Genomic DNA, 17,822 nt, shown 5'->3' with positions numbered 1-17,822 from the left:
TGAGGATTCATGGTTATTTATAGAGTTGCAGGGTGGGAGAAATCTAATTTCTAAACCCATTTCCCAAGGCAATCTAGCAAATCCAAGAAGGTGAGTGAATCATGGGTTAAGTGAGTGATTTAGGGGATTTGGTGGTAGTAAATCAAGTCATTAATGAGTGAAATCTATAAGATTTAGTAGGTAGATTTTGTGAAGTGACTCATGCGATGCGACGACTTCGGCGAAACGCGCGCGATTAAAACCATGCTCGAGTATTGTCGGCCAATATTTGAGTAGCCAAAATGATCGTCCGATTTTACTTTACGGTTGGAACTTCGAATTTTGGCATTCCGAGTGAAAATATTTTAGAAAATAGTTATGGACCAACTCAGGGTCTATCTTGACTCGAAATGTGATTACGAAGCCAGCGGCGCGATCGGAATTCGATTCTGAGTTACGGAACTCAAAAAACCACTTTTTGAGCCGTACTGGGTGAGTTCGGCCTCGACAGCGGTCAGAAACCGACTGTCTCCGTAAACCATGAAAATTTACACCAAATTGGAAATAGAATTACAAGACTAAAACTCAACTAGAGTTTTGTCTAATTCTTTACCGAAAATTCCCAGAAATTCATTTTCGAAAATATAATTAATAAAAATATTAATAAAATCTTATAATTCAAAATCGTAAAATTCACGGTGTTACATCTTTGATGTCAAAGAATTTCTCAATAGACACAAACATGTCCAACTAAGTTACACTCTAATGCTTTCTTTGATTGAGGGGGAGAAAATAAAAGAAGAGAGATTGGTGAGAAAGAGATAGAGGAGAAAGAGATATGAGAGAATTATAGTAGATTTTTGTATTGTTTGGTAGGAGAGAAAGAGAAGAGAAAGAGAAAAGAAAGAGATAGAAATAATTCTTTGAATGACAAAAATATTCATACAATAAAGAAAATATAAAAAAGTATTTTATTACTAACTAAATATATAAGATTATAAAATTTATTTTAAATTTAATATATAAAATATTAAAACTTGTCCAGTGTAACGCAATTGTTGCAACATTTTTCCATTAAATCAACTAATTTATTTGGTAGTAGTTTGTGTAAGAAAACAAGATAAGTGATGGACATTTTTGTTATTGCCAAACATTTTCTTCTCCCTTCTACTTTCTTTGCATTCAAGAAGAGAAGAATTTTGGGCATATGTCCCACATAATTTTATTCTTTCTTCACCATTTCATATGTCAACCAAAGGAAGGAAAGACAATAACTCTCTCTACTTTCTCTCTTTCCAACTTTTTTCTCATAGAAATGTAGACTACCTAATTAAGAAGTGAACACAAGGGATCTATGACTTATAGAGCATAACATGTAGGATGTGTCCCAGGTCTAATTAATAAATATTGTTATTTCTTCTTTGTTTTTTTATTTAAGTTCCTTTTGTAACAAAAATATATATCCAAGTATGGAGTAGGGAGATCCTTTACATACCAATATTAATAATGATAATTGACTAAAATGCATGTATTTTTAGAAGTGAATTCCACTGGTTTTTACATTTTAGTTTTATGGATCACGATTTCTTATGAAATTGCTAATGCATATAGGTAATGCGAAAAAATAAAAATAAAACTTAAAAATTGAAATAATAGTACAAGTAGATAGAAAATCAAGAAAAAAAGGGAAAAGTTCACAAAAACTATTGAACTTTATGTCTTTTGCATTATAAACTATTTTTTCTTCATAATTACTCCTTAAACTTTAACTATGGGTGAAATTAGTTCCTACATACATACAATTTTAAATTACTACCAATGAAATTAAAATTGATAATTAAATGGTGTAAGGTTTACTCCATGATGTTACTTTCTCTTCTTACAAAGTGAAACTGTGGAAGTTTTTCTTAAATCTCTACATCGTTTTAGCTTGTCATTAATAATGAAGAAAGTGACGGGAAAGCTGAGAGGGTTGCACAATTATAATGCAATTAGAAAAGTACTTAGTAAGACAATGCATGAAGAATTAAAAGTGATCCAATTTGATGCAGTATCATGATTTATAATTCAACATTTTGGAGTTAGTGATCATGAGTGGCTCCGTTCTTTGTATGAAGATCGAGTTTATTTGGCACATTTTACTTGAAGAACGAATTTTTTGCTAGAACACCTGCAACACGTTGAGGTGAGAACCTTAGTCCATTTATTTTTGATAGATATATATACAAACAAACTTATTTGAAGGAGTTTCTTAATAAGTATGAATTAGCATTCCACATTAAGCATAAGGAAAAATCTGATACAGATATTGAATTAAGAAATTCAAGTCCATCGTTGAAGACCAAATGTTCATTCGAATTGGAGCTGTCTCCAGTGTACACTCCAAAAATATTCATGAAGTTCCAATAGAGATGGGAATAAATATATTATTGTTATGTTTATTCCAATTTTATTATTATTATTTTAAAATTGCGTATATGTGATGATCAATTTTATCAATAGTTAAAGTTTAAGAAATAATTATGAAGAAAAAATAGTTTATAATATCTATTTACAAAAGACATAAAATTCAAGGGAATTTTATGAACTTTTCCCTTACAAATATAAAAAAATGTATTTAGATTTTATTGGGGAAATAGTATTATTTATTATCTAGTCAAACACAAATAACCTAGATTCCCCTTTTCACTTTTGCACAGCAAGAGTCTAGTCTTAACATAGGTTCCTGCAACCACAACATACAATACGGTGAAAACTCATATATCACATTCTTCGTTAAGATTTGTTCAGATTCTCTTGGACCATTCTTTGTTACTTATACGCTCTCCTTATATTACATCATTATATATAATAATAAATATCAATTATACATGGTCGAAGAGAATATGATAGTAACTAACTGATTATAATATCCTGAAATATATTTGCATCTTTTAAAAAAATCTATAAAACCGAAAAAAAATGTGAACATTACGTATCAATGGTGAACGTGTTTTTAGCAGTATTGTAAGAACCTACTGAACAGTCTGACTAGTTTGATTGCTGACCAGATTTAAAAATGACTCTGGTTTACCGTCTTAACCAAGTGAGGGTTGGATCATTTGAACCGGTGAAATTTCGGTCCAACAGTGTTAAACCGGATTAACCTTGACGGTTCATTTAAAAATTAAAAAAATGGAACATTACTTGAATCTTTTGTTTTACTCTAGTCCAAAAAAAGATGAAAAGACGTTACTTCAATATAATTATATATGATTATTAATTATATAAAAAGTTTACATTTATATAATTATATATTTATAGAAAATATTAATTATGTATAAAATTATCCAATCAGACAAAAGGGTTTAATCACTTAAACCAGCTAAACCTAATACGAGAGATCTTCCGGTTTGATATCCAACTTCAATTTCACAGTTATTATCCGATGCAGTATTGTAGTGTCATATATTTTATGTTGTATTAAATTATTAATATATATATTATTTTTTAGAAATATTTTTTTAAAATATATGAATATTAGCCGAATAAAAAATATATTCAGAAGCATAAAAAAATTAATCCAATAAAATAATATTATTTGAAAACAGTTTTTAGAAATAATAGTTTATTAACATTATGAAAATGAATCTTAAATTATGAATGTTTGTTACTTATATATCATTCTTCTTTTTGCTCTTTGATTTCTAAATATAATTATGTATTCATATGATATTTATCTATCAAATTTTTCATGGTGCGTGAGATTTCATGACCATGACATAAAGCAATATCAGCATTCTCTATCTCTTCTTGATTTCTAGTATCTTATAAATGAAAAAAAATCTTAGGATAAAAAAAATGAAAAAGACATATATCCTTCTAACAATCTAGTATATTCACAATATGTCAAACCAAAATACATTCTTCCTTTCAAATAAAGTTGCCACTTAATGCCTTTTATTGATCATGTATGATAAATGTGTATTAGATATAGATCATTTGTCCTCAATGATGTTCTACTTCTTATTCCGAGTCAATTATATATTGTCACATGAATAAAAGAAAAAATTTAAAAATAAAAAGTAACATTTTGATTGACTTGAAATAAAGAATAAGACATCATTAAAAACATGTAAACTTTGTCGGTGTTTATGTAGATAATTAACGTTGACAATATTATATCTAACCCAATACAATTTCTTCCATAAGGAGTTGTTGGTTATGCAAGTAGCATATATTATTATATGCGTTTTGCCCCTTCTGAATTCTTATATGCTATTCAGTTTCATCATTTATGCTATAAAAAGCTTACACCAGTTTCTATCGTGCATTTTGGCATGTGGTTCGCCATAAAAAGTTCTAAAGTCTATGATAGAGGAGTAGTTAAAATCAACCATCCACAATTTGCAACTATGCCAACCGTCCTTCTTGTCTATTTACATATATGTTTGGCATAACAGCTTTGGATTTTGGCCGTAAATAATTTATCAAATTTAGGACTGGGGCTTCATGCCATATACTACCCTTCCAATTTAGCATTAATGGACTTTGGACTCATGTTTTGTTTTAATAAAAGTGGTCTTACTGATAGTTAAGTTTCTATGCATGTCCCACTCTTCTTTTGGTATCAACTGCATATGGTTCATATGAGATAATTCTACTCGAGTTATATAAGAGTTTGTTTGCGAGTTAGATTTTGGAGGATAAGAAAAGAAAATGAAAGGCTTGAAAGACATGAAATACACTTGTCATATAGCTCTGAAGCCTTCCTCTTTCTTCTATTTCTCTCCAAAATCCAACTCGCAAATAAACCATAACAATACTATAGATAACAAAACTCTCTACAAGATATTTAATTCAACACTATTCTTATGTGCTAGAACTCGTGCTAGACAATTTATTCCATTGGTGACTACTCACAAGTTGGTCAATAGGAAACATGTAATTCCCTTATCAGCATTAACAATTTACAACAAATTGGTTAAGAGATGTGTGGATGCTAGCTGATTTTTTAGCTAACTATGTAGATTTGGATAGCATGGTATTCATCAGGTATCAATATGAAAAGGGTTAAATGCCACACCAATCCTTGGCCTCAAAAGCTATAAGCAATATCCATTGTTCTGAATATCAAGGCACAATTAATATCTTGCACAAGATCTCCAACTAAATTTTAGTATCAATTTGATAAAGGCCTAATAAAGACAACCTTGTACAGGGTCAATCCAACAAATGTGTCGTTTTTTCCTTGGATTGCAATCCAGCAACTCACGCTTCCACTTCCCTACAATGAAGTATTCTGTCGTATAAGGCACTCAGTTTTTTTATATTTCCTTTTCTTTCGGTAATTGACTTAGCATGGGCATTACTAGTATCCGTTTTTAAGGCTACCTGGGATGAATTGTTAACCATTTTAAATATATATTGCAAAGTCAACAATTAATAATTGGCCGACAACAAGTTGTTCTAATAGTGTAAAGCACAACTGAATCTCATATATCATATATGATCAAGTTTTGATTTCCTAGAGAAATTTTGTTTTTTCCCATATGATACATATTTAACCATTGATCCGGCGGAAATACCATTGCAAGTCCCTGACACCATATTTCTCCTAGGAGCGACAGTTGTTGGGAGGAGCAGTTATGCATCCCGAGAGAGATTAGTTTCTTACTCAAAAGGTTTGTGATATCCTTGGTAGTACAAAAAAAAACCTATCTCTTTTCTACATTGTAGGGAAACAATTGAAGGCAACATGTCTGCATCCATTTCAAATATTCATTTTCTTTTTTAGCAGAACTTGATTTTTCATATTCAACTGATAAGTTAACTTGTTTGTACATAACTTCACCAAGAGTGAGATTTGGAACACATTTAAATGATGAAAAAATATATCAATAAATTGAATACCAACTTGACAATTTGGGATGTAGATGCCCTCCCTCTTAGGGTGGGAACAGTTTGGGATGGACCCTTTGTCTGTACTACTAAATATTTAATGTTCACTACTAATAAAAACATGGGAGAGTAATGCTATTCACAAAGACTTATACATTTTTTACATTTGCATGTATTTTACCATCTATTCTAACCACACTTGCAAAAATTTGTAACAAGCAATATCCAACTTGGAAACACCTCCAATCGTGGCTTCACACCTCAGTGCAATCGTGTCTCTAACTGCCATATCCGTTATTAAAGTGGTTTCCTTTGTATTACTAACCAAATCAATGTCCTTTACCAATGACTTACTACTTTTACTATTTTTCATTTTATTGATAAAAATATAACAAGGCAACCCAGTACACAAGGCTTCCACCCGAGGAAATTTAAGCATGACAGAGACGAAGGTCATGGGTATGATTGTAACGGCACAAGTGCACAATCAAAATAAACTTATCCCTAAAGTATGAAAGCATTGACACAGAATTCATTAAAAATTACACAAGACACAAGATTAATATAACTCCTCTAAAATAAACTTATCCCTAAAGTATGAAAGCATTGACATTTCATCGTATGTCTCATTTATCAAATTAAGGGTGGACATGTCCTCAAGGTGGAAATCAGGGAAAGTGGCTTGGATGGATGCAAAATCTTCCCAAGTGCTATCATGTTCTGGTAATGCGTCCACTTGATTAAAACTTCTGTATGGCCATTCAACAGTTTACGGCTAGCCAACACTTTTTCAGGCACCACTTGTAATTCCCACTCTTCTGTCAAACCTTCAAGAAGACTCTGACTGAACACTGTTGCCGGAGGGGCTGTCTTGAGTTGTGAAACATGAAAAACAGGATGTATGCGTGAATACTCGGGCAATAGTAATTTATAAGCCACTGCCCCAATCCGCTGCATTAGTTTGAAAGGGCCATAAAACCGAGGACTGAGTTTTTCATTCAGTTTTTGAGACAGTGACCGCATCTTATAAGGTTGAGCTTTTAAATATACCATGTCACCCACGTTAAACTCCACCTCCCTCCGTTTCTTGTCAGCCTGTACCCGCATCCGTTGTTGAGCCCTAGTCAAATTGGCTTTGAGCTCTTTAATGATGCTATCCCTCTCGCTGAGCAACAATTCTACAGCAGCCACGGGTGTGCTCGCATCTCGAAATGTAATGATCGATGGAGGATCCCTATCATACAAGGCCTTAAAGGGACACATATTAATAGAGACATTATGGGAACAATTAAACCATAGTTCAGCCCAAGGCAACCAATCCACCCACTATTTTGGTTTTCCAGCAATGAAACATCGCAAATAAGTCTCAAGAGTCCTATTGATCACTTCTGTTTGGCCATCAGTTTGGGGATGGTATGCCGAACTAAATCTCAATTTAGTGCCTACCAACCGAAACAATTCCTTCCAAAATAGACTAATAAAAACTCGATCACGATCGTACACAATGGAAGTGGGAAAACCATGTAATCGAATTACCTCCTTAACAAATGCTAGTGCAACCTCTTTAGAAGTGTAAGGATGATGCAGCGGAATGAAATGGGAAAATTTGTTGAGGCGATCCACCACTACCATAATCGTGTCTGCTCCACGGGCCTTTGGCAACCTGCCAATGAAATCCATAGAGACATCTTCCCACACATGGTTGGGAATGGGAAGGGGTTGAAGTAACCCTGCTGGTTTAAGTGCCTGATACTTGTTTTGTTGACAAACGAAGCAATTCGCCACAAATTTCTCAATATCACGTCGCATACCTGTCCAATGGAATACAACAGCCAAACGTTTATAGGTTCTGGTTATACCGGAGTGGCCACCCCATGGTGACGCGTGGAATTCTGTGAGTAAAAGAGGGATGCGGGTTGACTTGGCGGGTAGCACCAATCGTCCTTTATACCATAAGCATCCTTTAGCCAGTGAGTAAGAAGGGTGAGATTTAGGATCCTGAACTACCTCCTGTATGAGTCGGGACAACTGCACATCAGCAATGATCTCATCAGCGAGCTCCAATAAATCGACATTAGTGACCATCGAAATGGAGTTGCATTCCATCACCCGAGACAACGCATCGGCCACCCTATTTTCCGAGCCCAGTTTATATTGTATTTCAAAATCAAATCTGAGCAGCTTAGTCACCTATTTTATTTGGTCGCCTCCTAATACCCGTTGTTCTAACAGGAATTTCAGACTCTTCTGATCCGTCTGAATGACAAAATGGTGGCCTAACAAATATTGTCGCCACTTTTGCACCGCAAAAACAATGACCATTAGTTCCCTTTCGTACACAGATTTCAGCTTGACCCTTTCCGATAACGCTTGGCTTACGAAAGCTAGAGGACGACCGTGTTGCATAAGAACTGCCCCAATGCCAAATCCAGACGCATCTGTCTCAATCTCAAACAGTACCTGAAAGTCGGGTAAGGCTAGCGTAGGCAAATTTACCATTGTTGTTTTCAACATTTCAAAGGCCGATTGAGCTTCCGTTGACCACTGGAATCGGTTCTTCTTCAATAGTTGTGTTAGAGGCCTTGCAATAATGTTGTAGTGCTGCACAAATCGTCGGTAATATCCGGTGAGGCCCAAAAATCCTCTCAATCCATGGATGTCTTTTGGAGAAGGCCAATGTGTCATTGCTGAAATCTTATCCGGGTTAGCACAGATCCCTTGACCCGAAATGAGATGTCCCAGGTATTCAAGCTCTTCCACACCAAAACAACATTTCTTGTAATTTACCCACAACACATGCTTCCGGAGTGTTTGAAAGACCACCCTTAAATGGTCACGATGTGCCCCCATATCTCTGCTATACACCAGTATGTCATCAAAGAACACAAGCACAAACTTCCTCAAAGAAGGTTTGAAAACATCATTCATGAGAGCTTGAAATGTGGATGGAGCATTGGTGAGCCCAAACGGCATTACTACATATTCATAATGACCCTCGTGTGTACGAAACGCTGTTTTTGGGATATCCTCCTCCTTCATTTGAATCTGATAGTAACCGAATTTTAAATCCAGTTTAGAAAACAATGTGGCACCCCCAACTCATCTAATAACTCCTCAATCACCGGAATTGGAAATTTGTTGGGTACCGTGACATTTTTCAGGGCCCTATAATCCACACAGAACCTCCAACCACCATCCTTCTTCCACACAAGAATCAAGGGGCTTGAAAATGGACTCACGCTCGGCCGAATCATTCCCGCGGTCAACATCTCTTTCACAAATTTCTCAATTTCCTCTTTGTAACTGTGGGGCTGTCTATATGGACGTATGTACAGAATGTCTGATCCTTCTTTAAGCACAATAGCATGATCACAAGCTCTCCTAGGTGGCAAGTCTATGTGCTCCTGGAAAATGTCTCAAAACTCCTCAACAATGGGTTGCAGGTTGCACGGAATGCTCACTATGTCGGTGCATAGCATGTTCATCATCCCAAATTCGACATAATATGCTTCCGCTTCATTGCGCATCTCCTTCATGACTGCCTTTACCGACGCTACTGTTCTAGCCAATGTTGGGTCTCCCCTGACTTCAATGATGTTACCGTTGTCCTGAATTTCCAGCAAGTAATGTCCTAAATCAGCACTGAATTTTCCCAGACTTTTCAACCATTCAAACCCCAGTATTACATCCACACCCACCAGCTCAAATAAATAAAAATCATGCAAAACCTTCAAAGTAGGAAGTTGTAGCTCCACACCCCTACACACTCCTTGACTCCCCAACCTCTGCCCATTGCCTACTTCCACAAAGTACCATTGTGTTTTTTCTGTGGGTATTTGCAGCTCTTCTACTATACCCGGGGCTAGGAAATTATGAGATGCGCCAGAATCTACCATCACAATCACCTTCCGACCCTTCACAGTGCCCCATAGCTTGAGCGAATTCTTTGAAGTCATCCCCGCGATGCTACTAATATTTAATTGCAAGCTGATTTCACCTTCCGTCTCGCCTTCCGTCGTCTTCCCCACTTCGTCCCCTTCTGTTTTCTCTTCTTCTTGTCCCAATAGTATGACATGAAGTTGTTTGTTGCGGCACACATGCCCAGGGTAGTATCGTTGATCGCACCAGAAGCACAGATTCCTCCTTCGCTTCTCATTTTCTTCCTCCTTAGTGAGTTTTTTGAACCTTGTTCCTCGTTTTGGTGCAAACGAATTTTCCCCTTCTTGAGACATTCCTCCTCTCTTCGTGCCTGTGGAATTTTCAGATTGCCCAGATTAGGCTCTGGAATTGTCAACCGGCCCAAAATTTTTATTACCCTCAAAATTGGAACTTTTGTGCTCTTGGGCCCCGATCCATCGACCCGGTAAAGCGGATCGGGTAAACCCGGCTCCATTACTTCGGGTTGAATATCCATGTGACCTCCCCAACGCTGTATTCCTTTCTTCCACCTTATGTGCGGTTTCCATTAATTCGTGAAGGTCCCCTGAGCTCACCAACCCCACCTCCGCCTTGATTTCCTCCTTCAATCCATTCATAAACACCCCCTTCATGAATTCTTCATCCGCAAAACGCAATGGAGCTGATTGAAGTTCAAATTGTTCTCGATACTCCATGACGGATCCTCTCTGCCTCAACCCCATCAATGTTTCATACGGGTTGTCCGACGTTGCTGCTTGAAAACGACTCATAATAGCTTGCCGGAACATAGGCCACCTCACCGTCACCACCATACGGGATTCCCACCATTGGAACCAGATCAACGCCTTTCCTTCGAGGCATACTACTGTTGTGTCAACCTTTTCATCGTCGGGAATGCTGTTAATCTCGAAATAACGCTCCACCCGATACACCCAGCCGTGCGGATCTTCTCCTGTGAAATAAGGAAATTCTACTCTCTTAATTCTGTCAACTCTCCTTATTTCTTCCTCCTCCCTGTTCCCCTCCCTGCGACCTCCTTCCCCTCGGTTACTGTATTCTCTCGTGCCTTCTCTTCCTAACTCCCTTATCTCCCCTACTACCTCTTCCAACCGATTGGTCACCGTCCTCATCAATGTTTCCATTTGTAACCTGAAAGCTTCTTGAAGTGAAGCTTGCATTCCCTCCAACCGCTTCTCCACATTTTCTATTCTATTATCCACCCTTGTTGATACCATCCAGAGGCTCCCAGAACCGGGAGCTCTGATACCAATTTGATAGATACCAACTATAGTAATAGAGAATTGAAATGATTCTGCAACAATTAGTACCAAACAGTATATTTATTGTGTCATGAGAGCTGCATGATTGCAGTGTACATGAAGTATTATTGTATAAGAAAGTGCAGAAAAAGAAATAACAAGAAAATAAGGACAAGTTCCATGGATTCCCTAGTGACAATATCACTCCTTTCTACCCAATTATGGCCTGCCTCAGTCTCCTCCCACTCTGCCTTCTTATTCCCCGTCTTTGATTTCCGAATCATCATTTCCATTCTCTTGCTGCCAGGTGTCCAGTTTGTTAGGAACATGTGTAACCAACCCCTTTTTAATTGTTCCCCTATTTCCCTCTTTCTCTTTCCTTCTTCTTTGGTACACCTTAGTAATTACGGGTCCACCAGTCTCATTTATCAAATTAAGGGTGGACATGTCCTTATTTTCACACTATAGAGGAACCTTCCTCCCAAAACACAACAACAATTGCTCAACACAGTAAAAGGGGACAAATTTGTCTCACAAGTAATAATCCATGTACTTGAACAAGACAATTAGGCAAACTTTGTATCAAATGGCATCAAATGAAGTTCCAAAGAACTTAGTAAAATACCTAAACCAAGCGCCATAAAACTAGTTGAAGATAATATCATATAAACATGTAAATTTGGCAAACAAATATTTAATGCTAAATATCCTCACTCTTAAACTTCTGGAAAGAAAAACATATCCAAACATTATGGTCTTAGAAAAAGTTTAATTCTAGAAACACAGCCCCAATTCTAACTACTTCTCGTACTCCCATTCATAATCATAACTGAAAAAATTAAAAGAAATTGTACTAGCGCTCTATCTGTATGGTTACATGACTGATGTTATATACCCTTTTGATGTAGTCTATAACCTTGTCCAGCACCAGGTCTGCATTTGCTTCAGGTCTGATTTTAACATGACAAGCTAACAAAACCTTCCCAACTGTAATGGCCCATATATGCAGCTCATGAACAGCCACCACTTCTTCCATCTCCAACAGCCCTCTTTCGAGCTTAGTAGCATCAATCTCACGCGGCGTGCTCTCCATCAGGACTTCCAATATGTTTCTCAGCATATTGATAGTTGTCCCCAAAACAATTACTGAAAAGATTAGAGTGCAAATCAGATCAACTATTTGCCATTCAGGCTTATACCATATGACTGCTCCACCAATCATTACCCCAACACTCTGAATAGAGTCCCCGAGTACGTGGAGATAAGCCCCCTGCACATTTATGTTCCATTGCTTTTTCTTCTTAGGCCCGTCTTTTGATTCACCAAGAAGTGGTTCAGTGACATCCTTGTGAGCATGACTGTGTGCTTCTCCTGAATGCTTTTCAACATCATGAGTATGATGGTGCTCAGTTACTATGTGCTTTACATCGTGATGATGATGGGTAGACACTGAAAATCCATGGCTGTGGCCATCATGCCCATGATCATGATGTCCATGGCCGTGATCATGTCCATGTCCGTGATCATGTCCATGGCCGTGATCATGTCCATGTCCATGGCCATGGCCATGGCCATGATCATGCCCCAATAAACAAGCCATGACAATGTTAACCACCAGACCAAATGTAGAAACTGCAAACATTAAAAACCCATCCACCTTGCCAGAACCAGCAATGATTCTAGCAATGGCTTCGTATACCAGAATTCCAGCAAGCAACCATATCATTTGGATAGAAACCAAAGCACCAAGAATCTCTATACGGAAAAATCCATATGACTGGCGGGGAGTAGCTTCCCATCCAGCAGCCCATAAAGAAAATAAGGAGATGGCAAAGGCTGCAACATCAGAAAGCAAATGTGCTGCATCAGTCAATATTGCAAGACTGTTAGCTTTGATGCCACCAACTACTTCAACAGCCATGAAAATAACACAAAGGACCACTGCCATCAAAAGCTTTCGCATGGAAGTTGATCGTTCTTCAGATTCCTTAGAGATGGATCCAGCATCTGCGAACCCACATGGTACTTCTGCACAAATCTTACTTCGTCCAGGAAGAATATCTCCACTGACTTCAATAACTTGGGCATCCTGAGAGCTTTGTGCTTCCATCTGCAATATGAAAATGCAATATTTCTTGAGTTGGAGAAAAATCTGACAAGGGCATTCTCTCTTCTCATAATTAAACATGAAACAAGGAAATAGTATATATCAGGTATCAATAAGTATAGTATATTAGGAACAATTTGATCTCAGGATACACTGCTCCAGAAGTAGAATCAGAATAAGCAACTATAAGAAAACTAGCAGTGTCAACTGTCAACCATTATACATCTATGACCTACATTAGTTGTAACGACTTTATAGATCATCCAAATAAACATTCGAACTCTTGAATAGATTCTTCAATCTTTGGTTAACATGGTTGTCTAAATCAATCAACAACCAAGCTTTTTCCCACTGGGTGAGGAGTTTTTAAAATCAAATTACAACAACAACCAAGCTTTGATAAAAGGGGAAAGTTGTGTTAGACAGTTGACAACCAACGTAAAAATTTGTCAAATCTCTATGATATAATTAAATTAATCAAATATTAAAAATTAAATAAATCAAATATCAAAAAATTAAATAAATCAAATATCAAATAATTAAATATATGAACTTCCCACAAATTTTCCAATTCTTATAGTTCACCAACTTTAATTATTGGCTTAATTTTCCACCATTTCATGTAATACAAATCATCAACAACAGCAAGATGATTTAACAAACTCTAGAATCCATACGGGAAAAATATGAGTAATCTGAACAAATACTCAGTCAAATAAAACCATTTTACGTGAAGGAGAAAACTGCACTATTTCCTTTTTTTGTTAAAAGTATTTAACATAAGCTATGCTGAGCAAATTGAGTAAAATTGTACCATAACTATACTAAAAAGATGATAATAGAAAGCAAAATAAATAGACCTCAAACCCGGGTACTTACACAGTGTATATTCCCAACTACTAATGGGCATGGAAAACATTGTTGACAACATTGAAAAGCAACATAAAGCACAGATGCTAAATAATGAGAGTAGATAATATAATCACAGATATGAAAATTCCTTTTGACTACTGTAGAAATTGATTCTCACCATGGCAGAACACAAACTCAAACAAAGACTGAATAAAAGGATGCAACTTGTATGTAAATTGATAGATAAAAGTACAATAAACTTTTAACTTATATAGACTTGGAATATACTATAACTGCTTAGTAAACTTCTCAACCTAAATTCCAACTGCAATTGGAGCCAAAATTCTAAAACTAAAATTGCTACCACACAGTTATAATTTATCCAACTTCCTCTGTTGACAACTACCAAAATAAAAACCACCAAAGATCTATTTCGTCTGAATTCAATGGATATTTGGGTCTAAATGCTAGACTGCAAGGAGTAAAAACAGTAAACATAAAAGCCACAGTAAAAAATGAATTAAAAAACACTTTGACTATTAATCCATAGGAGGGAATGAGTATGGGTGTGTAACAGAATGCATAGGCCATGAAATGAAATTTGTGCTTAAGATGCATTAGGAATTGGCTAATAAAAATTGTGACTATTAATCCATCAAATCAGAAAGGCTCAGAAAGCCTCTGCATGCAATTGCAATCCCAGTTCAAATACTGATAAAAGTGACAACTTTATAATGTAACAACCGATCGATTCTTTCTAAATATAAGGGCAAAAACAACATGCATTAGTAAATTAAATTGTTAACCTAATGATATCTAGCCAGCTTAAAAGGTTTAAATTGTGTTGAAGAATGACAACACTGACTGGCTAATTAATTTACACAATATAATGCATATCTGATAAAAAAAAATCCCCTTTAAATTCTATAATTGACTAGTTCAGACAATAAAGCATGGTAAAACAGATTCAAAGCCCGGGTTTGGAGTTCCTTTGCAAAATAAACAATTTAATATAATAATAGCAAACAAGTTACTTATGTTTAGATGATCATAACTCACAACTAAAGCGCAAAACTATGGTCTACACCACTGTTTGCCAAAAATGAAGAGACTCGAAAGTGAGAAAATTCTAAAGAAAGATGAGCTTTAATTCAGGCAAACATCCAGTGATGTCTTAATAATTGCAAGGTCAAACAGAAATTTACATTCACGCTGCAAAGCTAAGATTAAAAGAAATGTTTCAAAAATGCAGGAAAATGTATATGGATTTGTTATAAAGATCAATTCACTTTTTATGCATAACACAAAAGTTCAATTGAAAACATATGGTGATAAGATCATGAAAAATTGGCATCCTTGTACAAGAAAAAGAATATTCAAAGGGAAAGAAAAACTAACAAGATTACTTCTTAGGAATTAGAATCCTTGAATAACAAAAGTAGTTGCATAATCAAGTGATCAGATAGCAGAAACAAGGGTGTCCTTAATATATAGCTATAAGATACTCCTTACATTACACCAAAGTACAATATTGGTCATATAAATAAATAAAATTAATGCAAATATCTCAATTATTTAAATCATTAGGTAATTTTTAAGTCCTGTACTCAACACCAAGTCTAAGGAACCTAGCAGAAAAAAGGCAAAAACTTGCAACAGCATAAAAACAAGGGTTCAGTTAAAGAACATTAAATTTAAAAAAAAAACACATGCTAAAGAAACACTGGTTTAATTTTATCACAATAAGGGCCACAACAAACTGTTTCAGCACAGCCTCAAACAAAAGCATTCAAACAAACCAAAAGGGGTCATTAACAACACAAACTCATTGTAATTGAAACAAATAAATGGGTATTAATGTAATATTATTGAATATTAAACTGTAAAAAAAATGTAGTACTACTTACTCGGTTTTGAGCTTGGGGTTCAAGGACTGATTATCTGCACTTTTATGCCTCAGGTAAAAGAAAAGGAAAACCCTTTTGGAAAACAAAAAAACAGTGAAGGTTCAGATTCTGATACGTTATGATCACGTGATTTGAGTATATACGATACCCAACATAAGAAAAGATATAGAGATTTATTATTTATTTAATAGAATAACAGAGAGATATAAAACAGATAAATAGTTGAGAGGATAATACTGAACTCCTTCTGCTCCTTTGGTCTCGTGGGTTCGTTTGCCAGGCTTTTATAGCAATTAAACCTATTTATTAAATTATCTATCTTGCTATAAAAATTTATATATAATTAATATATTATCTATTATTTATTTATATTATATTTTTACAAGTTAATCGTGATCAGATTCTTTAAAAAAAACAAATAGGTGGTAAATAATACAACAAAAATAAATAATAGAAATTTATACTGACAATAAATACATATTACCCTCAAATTAAAATTCTCCCAAATATGTAATTTAGTTAGTTGACTAACTATCCCGTTCAAATCCATACTTGAGGTAAGAAGTTGTTTAAATTATTATTTTACTAATTTAAAATACTTTTTTATAATAATAATTAATATTTATTTTATGTTCATAATGTTTATACCTATTTTTTACCATATAAAATTACTAAAATACAATAACAATCAAACTTTGAAATCCCCCTCACTAGGTTGACTACATGTATTAAAGATGTCACAATCAGTAATAGGGCCAAAAGGTAAGGTGCAAAATAGCTTAAAATTAAATAATAAATATTATATTATCAATTATAAAAATAAAAATTTAATGTTAAAATTACAAAAAACAAATATATTAATTAAATAAATTATAAATTTTAATTAATTTATATATAATTTTATATTTTGAAATTGTTGAATAATTAATTCGTTCGTCAATATTATTGAACATTTATCGCTAATTATAAGTCACTAGACAAACATTCATTCATGCATCTCTTATTCGATTACGCAACATATTTGTTACAATTTTCATAGTTTAGAAAATTATTTCTAAAATTGTATTGCTAACTTAACAAGAAGATAAAATAATCAGTAAACAATGCATCTTTCACTTTCAACCAACTTATCTAAAAGATTATTGATTTATTTCAGATAAGCAAATTCAATATTATTTATCAATGATGTAAGTCTCAGGTTGATTGTCAAACATCGTCAAATCAGTTGAACAAAACTCGTGTGGATAAAACTTTGTAAATTCAATCAGTTTTGTCATCTCAAAACTAAAGAAGAAATTGACTAGACTCGAAAAAGACATATAAAAAACAAATGGATATTTTTTCGGAGAAACGATCATGAAATTTCTTAAATCGCATATCAACAATATTATAAATTAATTCAATTTGTTAATGATTATTTTTTTTCACGGAAAAATAAAGAGAAAAAATTAAATGTACCGACAATGTAAGAGTTTTCTACATTGTTAGTTCATCATCCACTATTTATTTTTAATCGTCATTGACTCTTAAAGAATACAAATAAATTATGAATAATGTAACAATTGTGTATAAATTTTGTACTGAGACTTCATAAATATTACATTCAAAATTAAAGTTGAGGTTTGTAGAAATATAAATGGTATAAATATTTTTCAAAATATATATATTCATGGTGTGCATTTGCTCACCCTCAAACATATACAGCCCCATTCTTGGTCATAATGTTTTAGAATAAATATTTATTAACAAAACATTAATCTCTTAAAATGTACTAACTTTCATTTGATACACTTTTCTTATGGGTTTGTACTTTGTACTCATCTCATTTATATATGTTCAAATCATTTAAGTTATGATTATACATTGTTTTCTATAATAGAAATAACACCAACATTCTTTATAATACATCTATTTCTAATT

At 34.6% G+C, this 17,822-nt stretch overlaps 1 protein-coding gene across 5 annotated transcripts; it reads right to left on the bottom strand.

The window, feature by feature from the left end:
* On the bottom strand, positions 11,683–16,072 carry LOC109357312 (metal tolerance protein 1-like). Of its 5 annotated transcripts, none has more exons than XM_019601191.1 (3): positions 15,903–16,071; positions 12,530–13,146; positions 11,683–12,457 (listed from the first exon to the last, which is right to left on the bottom strand). In XM_019601191.1, exons 2-3 carry the CDS (start codon positions 13,144–13,146, stop codon positions 11,890–11,892), a joined length of 1,185 nt encoding a protein of 394 aa, XP_019456736.1. In that variant the 5' UTR covers positions 15,903–16,071; the 3' UTR covers positions 11,683–11,889. The 5 variants fall into 5 exon arrangements, with proteins under 5 accessions (XP_019456736.1, XP_019456738.1, XP_019456733.1 ...); XM_019601193.1 differs by having other exon boundaries at positions 12,548–13,146; positions 15,903–16,070; XM_019601188.1 differs by having other exon boundaries at positions 11,683–13,146; positions 15,903–16,072.

The sequence above is a fragment of the Lupinus angustifolius genome, chromosome LG09, assembly GCF_001865875.1.
Source record: "Lupinus angustifolius cultivar Tanjil chromosome LG09, LupAngTanjil_v1.0, whole genome shotgun sequence".
Taxonomy (NCBI): Eukaryota; Viridiplantae; Streptophyta; class Magnoliopsida; order Fabales; family Fabaceae; genus Lupinus; species Lupinus angustifolius.
Note: the sequence above shows the minus strand (reverse complement) of the source record. Positions and strands in the feature narration are given on the sequence as shown.

Bases quoted from the DNA above. Each gene is read 5' to 3' on its own strand.
- LOC109357312 (XM_019601188.1), bottom strand. From the start codon at position 13,146: ATGGAAGCACAAAGCTCTCAGGATGCCCAAGTTATTGAAGTCAGTGGA.